Genomic DNA, 7,809 nt, shown 5'->3' on the forward strand with positions numbered 1-7,809 from the left:
GTGTTTAACATTGGGTTCCTTTAGCGTAAGCTAGCTTATGCAACACAAGAGTACTCTTGTAAGAGAAATGTGTGTAACACGTCGATAGAATTGACCCCCTTTCGAAAGCTTCAGTAGATGCTGCGCTGCTCAGCGCATTGGAAACGTCTTGTTCGTGACCAGCTGTGAATAATGTGTGTAACACGTCGATAGAATTGACCCGGCGGTAATATAGCCTCGGTTGATGACGTCATCTGAGCGCGCCCGCAACACGGGGCTATAAATAGATAAGCCACAGGTGCATCAACAGGTCTTTTGTCTTCAGATCATTCTGTGCATGTGTGCGTCAGGAAGATTCTTTTTGTCTACTACAGATCTTCGTACGATGACCCAACGAAACAGTAAGTGTTGTGTTCCTCCATGCTCTCGTCCTATGTATGAGCTGGATACGCATGATTACTGTTTTGTTTGTTTGGGGGAAGACCATGCGGTTCTGGTTTTAGAGACTGGCAAGTGCGAGCATTGTGAACTGTTCTCAGTGAAGATGCTTCGTGCTCGTCTGAACTAATTTCAGACCGCACCCACCTTTTCGTCAAAGGGCTCTCGTGCGGGTCTGCGTGACGAGCGAGCGACGGGCCCGTCCCTTTCGCTTGCAGTGTCACCAGATCCACGCATCCTCTCTCGTGATCTCGAAGCGCGCTCCGGTGCTTCTTCGATTCACGAGGAGGATGATATATCTCTTGAGTCTTCGGGCGATGAGCAGGCCTCTGAACGCTCCTCTCGCGAGAGGAAATCGGTCGAGGAGCTGCTCGAGGTGGTTACTCGCGCGGTGGACAGGCTGCAGCTTGACTGGCCACGCGACCAAGAGACCCCCAAACGTAGTAAGCTGGAGGATAGGTTTCTGTCGGGTGGTAGGAGAGAGAGAGACCGCAACATCAGTCTCTCCCCTTTTTCGAAGACCTCCATGATGAACTGTCGAAGTCATGGAGCAAACCATATACTTCCCGCATCTTTGTGCCCTCGACGTTGACTTTTTCAACTATCGTGGATGCAAAATCGCGGGGATATTCGGAGATGCCTCGGGTTGAAGAGTCGCTTGCGAGCTATCTCTCACCTGAATCTGCATCCTCGGTGAAGAAACCTACTCTCCCCACTAAACCTTGTAGAATTACATCATCGCTAGTTGGTAAAGCTTATCAAGCTGCAGGTCAGGCTGGTGCTGCGCTGCACACTATGGCAGTGTTACAGGCATACCAGGCTGACCTATTGAAGGACTTGAGTGTGGGCAGTACAATCGACGAGGAAGCATTCGCTGAGCTTCATCGGGCCACAGATTTGTCTCTCCGGGCGACCAAGCAGACGGCTCGTGCCATTAGCCGGTCGATGTCAGCTTTAGTCAGCACGGAGAGGCATCTGTGGCTTAATTTGACGGGCATTAAAGAGAAGGAACGTTTGTTTCTTTTAGACTCCCCTATCTCTCCATCTGGCCTGTTTGGCGATTCAGTTAATTCGGTCGTCGACAGGTTTAGGGAAGTAAAGAAACATGAAGAAGCGTTCGTTCAGTTTCTTCCTCACCGCACTCAAGGGGAGGGGCCATCAGCCACCCAGCCTCACCCCGGTCCTTCAAAAACCAGGGAGGTTAAAAAGCAGAGCGTGGCAGACCGTGCTCCCCCCTCGTAGGGATTGGGGACAGGTTCGCCGTGCTCAGCAACCTCCCAAGCCAGACCTCAGGACTTTTATTAATAGGAAGAAGAAGTCCTGACGCCATGGCACCCGTGCTGGTGGGGGGGTAGTCCCTCACGGGGTGGGGCGCGCTCGAGAGCTTTTCGCCCCGCCCCGTTACCCTCACAAAACCCCTCCATCCCCGCCGCTTCTGGTGTCTCGGGGGGCGGGGGTTTCCAGCGAGATTTTAGATGTTCCAGTACTTCCTGCCATCATTCTGGACACGGAACATCTAACATCCCCTCAAAAGGAAGTATTGAAATTGGTACCACTCTCAGAGAGTCTGGCAGCGTGGAAACTTCTGCCAGGCATTTCTGCGTGGGTATTGAGCACAGTACGGGTAGGATACAGGATCCAATTTATTCGTCATCCATCTCCACGTTTCAACGGCGTGGTTTCCACTTCCGTGAAACCGGAGCTGATGCAGGTACTGTCTCAAGAGCTACAAACTCTTCTGGGCAAAGAGGCCATAGAACATGTTCCTCTTCCACAGAGAGAGTCGGGCTATTACAGCAGATACTTCCTAGTTCCCAAAAAGGGTGGGGGAGTGCGTCCAATCTTGGATCTTCGAGGCTTAAAACCGTACAATCAGAGCACTCAAGTTCAAGATGTTAACCGTCAAGACGGTCGTGTTGCAAATTCGGCATCGCGATTGGTTTATCACGATCGATCTGAAGGACGCATATTTTCATATAGAGATTTTGCCACAACACAGGAAATTCCTGAGGTTCGCTTTCGGGGGCGAAGCATACCAGTTTCGGGTTCTTCCTTTCGGCCTAGCCTTATCACCCCGCACGTACACAAAATGCATGGATGCAGCGCTGGCTCCATTACGACTCCAGGGCATTCGCATTTTGAATTATATCGACGATTGGCTGATACTAGCGCAATCGCGAGAGATGGCGCTACAACACAGGGACATCGTGTTAGCTCATCTAGTTTCTCTGGGGTTGGAGACTCAACACCGAGAAGAGTGTTCTCTGTCCGACTCAGAGAACGACTTATCTCGGGATCGTTTGGGATTCGATCACGATGCGGGCACAACTGTCTCCCGCTCGGATCGAGACCATTCAGCAGACCATGAGCAAGGTCAGGCTAGGCCAGGATCGCACTGTTCGTCAGTATCAAAAAGATGTTAGGTTTTTCATGGCTTCAGCATCCACGGTGAATCCTTTGGGGCTGTTGCACATGAGACCGTTTCAGTTGTGGCTAAAAGCCAGAGGATTTCATCCGAGAGCCAATCCTCAAAGGCAAATAAAAGTGACGCGCCGCGGGCTTCGTACACTATCTCTGTGGATCAGACCCCGGTTCCTTGCCTTGGGTCCCACTCTAGGGGCACCGTGTCGTCGCAGACTGCTAACGACAGATGCCTCCCTGTTGGGCTGGGGAGCAGCTTTGGATGGCCACCCAGCTCAAGGGGAATGGGGGGGTCGTCAGCTCGATTGGCACATCAATTGCCTCGAGCTGATGGCCGTATTTCTGGCTCTGAAATATTTCCTCCATCATTTGAGAGACTGTCATGTTCTATTACGGGTGGACAACACAGCAACAGTCTCATATATAAATCACCAGGGGGGTCTGCGCTCACGCAATCTGAACAAGATAGCGAGGCAGATTTTTCTTTGGGCCCAGGACAAGCTCCTGTCACTCAGGGCAGTTTACATTCCGGGGCGTTTGAATGTGGGAGCGGATTTACTGTCCAGACAGACACTTCCGACAGGGGAATGGAAACTCCACCCAGAGGTAGTGGAACAGATTTGGGAAAAATTTTACGAAGCAGAGGTGGACCTCTTCGCCTCCCTTCAGACAGCGCAATGTCCCCTCTACTTCTCTCTGAGTCACCCAGCCCCCCTGGGTCTGGATGCGATGGCACACACATGGCCCAGAATGCGCCTGTATGCATTTCCTCCAGTTTCTCTGCTCCCGGGAGTCCTAGCCAGAGTTCGCCAACAAGGGTCTTGCCTCTTGCTGATAGCGCCACATTGGCCGAACAGGGTATGGTTCTCGGAGATAATATCTCTCCTCGACGGCTCGCCTTGGGCGATTCCGGAGAGGAGGGACCTTCTGTCTCAGGCAGGGGGTACGATATTCCATCCCAGGCCCGACCTGTGGAATCTTCATGTTTGGCCCCTGAAGGGTACCAGCTGAGGAACACAGGGCTGTCGCCGGGTGTTATTGATACCATCCTTAGTGCTAGGGCTTCCTCCACCAGACGAAGTTATGCCAGTAAACGGGGTGTCTTTGACAGGTGGTGTGTGGTACACAATGTAGATCCGGTCAACTGCCATATTGCTTCAGTTCTGGACTTCATGCAAGAGAAGCTTGTCAACAGGCACATGCCCTGCTACTCTTAAGGTTTATGTGGCCGCTCTTTCGGCTTGCCACGCCTTGATTGACGGGGTGCCACTCAGGAGACACCCTCTGCTCTCTCGCTTTCTTCGTGGGGCCAGACGACTGAGGCCTACAGTAAAGACCAAGATGCCTTCTTGGGACTTAGCTATAGTTCTCGAGGGTCTGGTTGAAACCCCCTTTGAACCTTTAGAGTCAGCGTCTGATAGACTTCTAACTCTAAAAATGGTTTTTCTCATGGCAATAACTTCTTTGAAGAGGATTGGGGATATGCAGGCTCTGTCTATCTCACCATCATGCTTAGACTTTGCCCCAGGGAGCGTGAAAGTGATTCTGCATCCTCATCCTGATTACCTGCCTAAGGTTCCGTTTTCGGCTGTACATCCGGTCATTCTAGAGGCCTTCTGTCCTCCGCCGTTCGCAACGCCGGAGCAGGAGAAATCTTATAGACTGTGTCCAGTCCGTGCTCTTCAGACTTACGTCCACCGCACTAGCCAGTGGCGTAAGTCGGAGCAACTGTTCGTCTGTTATGGTGGTGGTAACAGAGGAGCAGCTGCCACCAGGCAGACCATGTCTCACTGGGTCAGGGATGCTATTGCTTTGGCTTATGAGGCGCACGGTCAAGCTTCGCCTATAGGTCTTAGAGCTCACTCCACAAGGGGGGTCGCCTCCTCTAGTGCTTTAGCAAGGGGTGCCCCCTTACAACGGGTTTGTGATGCGGCAGGTTGGTCCTCTCCGCACACATTCATAAGATTTTATAGTTTGGATGTGGATGTCCATGCTACTCCGGGCTCTCATGTCCTTGAGTCAACATCACAAGCTAATGTCTGAGGCCTTCTTGTGGTTTGGTAGCACACCTGCACAACCTTAGGGGTCCAGACATTTTCAAGCACAGCGGCGTGGGTATTCTCGTTCCCAATGCGCTGAGCATAACATCATCCACTGAAAAATCCGAAAGGGAACGTTCCCGGTTACTTAGCTGTAAACTTGTTCCCTGAGAAAGCGGAACGAGATGCTGCGCTGCATTGCCGTACTGAAATATGTCCCAAGGACTGCTCTTCAGACAAAATGTCCTGTTGATGCACCTGTGGCTTATCTATTTATAGCCCCGTGTTGCGGGCGCGCTCAGATGACGTCATCAACCGAGGCTATATTACCGCCGGGTCAATTCTATCGACGTGTTACACACATTATTCACAGCTGGTCACGAACAAGACGTTTCCCAATGCGCTGAGCAGCCGCAGCATCTCGTTCCGCTTTCTCAGGGAACAAGGTTACAGCTGTCGCGCGCGCGCACGCTTCACTAGATGAGGGAACGAGTGTTGCGTAAACCCTGCCTTCTTGTGCTACGTTCTTTTTTTCACTTCATCAATGAAAAAACCGAAGAGTAACCTATCTGGACTCAGCTTATATAGACATAAGACACGCCCATTTTGGCGGAAGTGACGTGCACGGGTGCCCGCGCCCTCATTGGTGCTTACATCTCGAGCAATCCCTCGATAGGTTACAGCAGTTGCTGCAGAGCGACCAATAGGTGCGCGAGCCGTCTCGCCTAGGTCTGCTTGTGCAACAATGTGTTTAAAATTAATGCAAAAATTAAGGATAATTCTTTGGCTTCACTATTCTCGAGAAAAGGGATTTTCCCGTAGCGTAAGCTAGCTTACGCAACACTCGTTCCCTCATCTAGAGAGAACCGAGGCTATGTTAGTAACCGAGAGCGTTTACATTAGAGTGCATGTCCTACCTCGCTGAAATAAAAACGGGAGCGGCTGGAAACTAGTGACCTCTCCTGGTTGGAGATAGTATTAACATTATAAACTGAAAGCAATCTAAACGTGACTTACATTTCAAAGTCTAAAATGATCCAGTGGGCCGTACTAAAAGACATTGTGGGCTGTATACAGCAGATTCGGTTTCTTATTAGCAAAAATAGATTGCATTAGCGCCCCCTTTTGTCGGCTGTCCACGTCACTTTCTCTGACACTTTTCTTTGATGATGAACCAGCAGGCCGATGGCCGTTGGGATAGCAGCCAATCACTCAGAAGTCTTGCTAATTCACAGAAGATAACTTGCTCCCATGTTGAAAAATAAGGTGGAAATAAGGCAACAGCAAATGATCTTTACAGAAATACTATATGTCTAGTCCAGATTGAAATCAATAAGCAAGATTGGAATGATACGAGTCTGATCAAGTGAAGATTGTGTTGGATCATGAATGAAGAGACAAGAGTTTGGGGTGGAGAAGAAGAGACTTTTATTAATTATGCTTACTAGTCAAGTGTCAGATGAGAAGAGAAGAAGTGGCTGAGAACACAGAAATCCCAAGTACATATATCACCCTCCCTGTCTGCTCAAGCGTTGACATGCGTCCCAGTTCCTGGTGCACCATGTACTGGTTTATCAGTTCTTACCAGAAACATAGGAGGCAGTTCAGCCTTGAGTATAAAGCTACAGTTATACGTTACACAGCATGAGAAGAATTAAAATTCATTAATACACGTTCCCACAATTGCCTATGCTTTCTCTATTGTGTTAGATTCAGATTAACATTTTTCAGAACCACTTTTTCTTCTGTACACCAGATCATCTGCAATTTGCACAATCGGTGCGAGAGCCCTCAGGATCAGCACATCCATGTCATTTTGTGTATCAATCTCGTCGTGGTAGTTCTTCACAGGGAAGATGTGGCTCACAGGGACACCAACTGAATTAGAGCACTCCTGCATCTGGAGAATGAAGAACACAGGCTGAGTATTTCTGGGGGTTGTGATATATATAAAAGAATATGCTCTTAAACATATTTATGTTTGTGACATGTTATAAATCTACTTGTGTGTCAGTGCAAAGAGCAGCTTCAGTTATTAAAACTCAATCATCGTTTTTTGGAACTAGCTATACTAATGATTTGCAGAAAATAATTTAAATAATGCATGTATTATTATTATGTTGTAAAGCCCTATACTGTTAGACAAATCTTCAGGGGTGAAGCCAGAGATCTGACCCCACATTCTCTATCTGAGAACAGAGAGGACCTGTAATACCCTTCTCTTTTATCTTCTTGCTAGTGTAGATTTTTCTTAGTTTTTTTCTGACTAGTGGGCACACTGCATCCACCCTCGTCATGATGATTACCTGAGGAATTTCTGTTGAATGGAAACATACATTTAAATATGGATTAATTGTGTGATTTTGCATTCTACATCATTTTTCTAGATGTGTGTGGCATGAAGAAAGTTTCAAAAACTTTGAATGAGCCAAATAAAGTTGACTATTTAAATATTTGATTTTTAAAAATGTATTATTGTTTTTAGAATCCTACAAAAAACACATTAGTGAGTCTTCTTTTAGTGACTCGCATTTATCATGTGGATATTTTAACATATTATTAAAATGTATTGCTGATACTCACCCAGACTGCTGGCCTTCTCTCTAATTTCTCTTATCTTTCTAAAGACATCATGATTCATCATTGATACTTTGTCAGCTGCTATGACGTAGACCAGGCAGTTTGTCAGATCCTCAAGGTTTGTTTCACTTTTGCAGTCATTTTAAAAAAAAAAAACAAAAATAAAATAAAAAAAAAAAAAAAATATAAAAACAAATAATATAAAGGATAAGCATTATGTTATAGTTCTGCGGTGTCAATGCATTGTTTGAATAACATTTAAATAATTTCACAAAACCACTTTAAATCTGAGTAAATTAACAGGCAAAAGTTTCCTCCTCCACATTGTGTCCTTCCTTAAGGAGACCCTCAA

At 47.6% G+C, this 7,809-nt stretch overlaps 1 protein-coding gene across 1 annotated transcript; it reads right to left on the reverse strand.

The window, feature by feature from the left end:
- Positions 1-6,281: 6,281 nt before the first annotated feature.
- Positions 6,282-7,590, reverse strand: LOC109071565 (interferon-induced protein 44-like). The gene is made up of 3 exons (XM_042754446.1): positions 7,461-7,590; positions 7,094-7,194; positions 6,282-6,777 (listed from the first exon to the last, which is right to left on the reverse strand). Exons 1-3 carry the CDS (start codon positions 7,519-7,521, stop codon positions 6,595-6,597), a joined length of 345 nt encoding a protein of 114 aa, XP_042610380.1. The 5' UTR covers positions 7,522-7,590; the 3' UTR covers positions 6,282-6,594.
- Between the last annotated feature and the right edge of the window lie 219 nt (positions 7,591-7,809).

Source organism: Cyprinus carpio, unplaced genomic scaffold (assembly GCF_018340385.1).
Source record: "Cyprinus carpio isolate SPL01 unplaced genomic scaffold, ASM1834038v1 S000006515, whole genome shotgun sequence".
Lineage (NCBI taxonomy): Eukaryota > Metazoa > Chordata > Actinopteri > Cypriniformes > Cyprinidae > Cyprinus > Cyprinus carpio.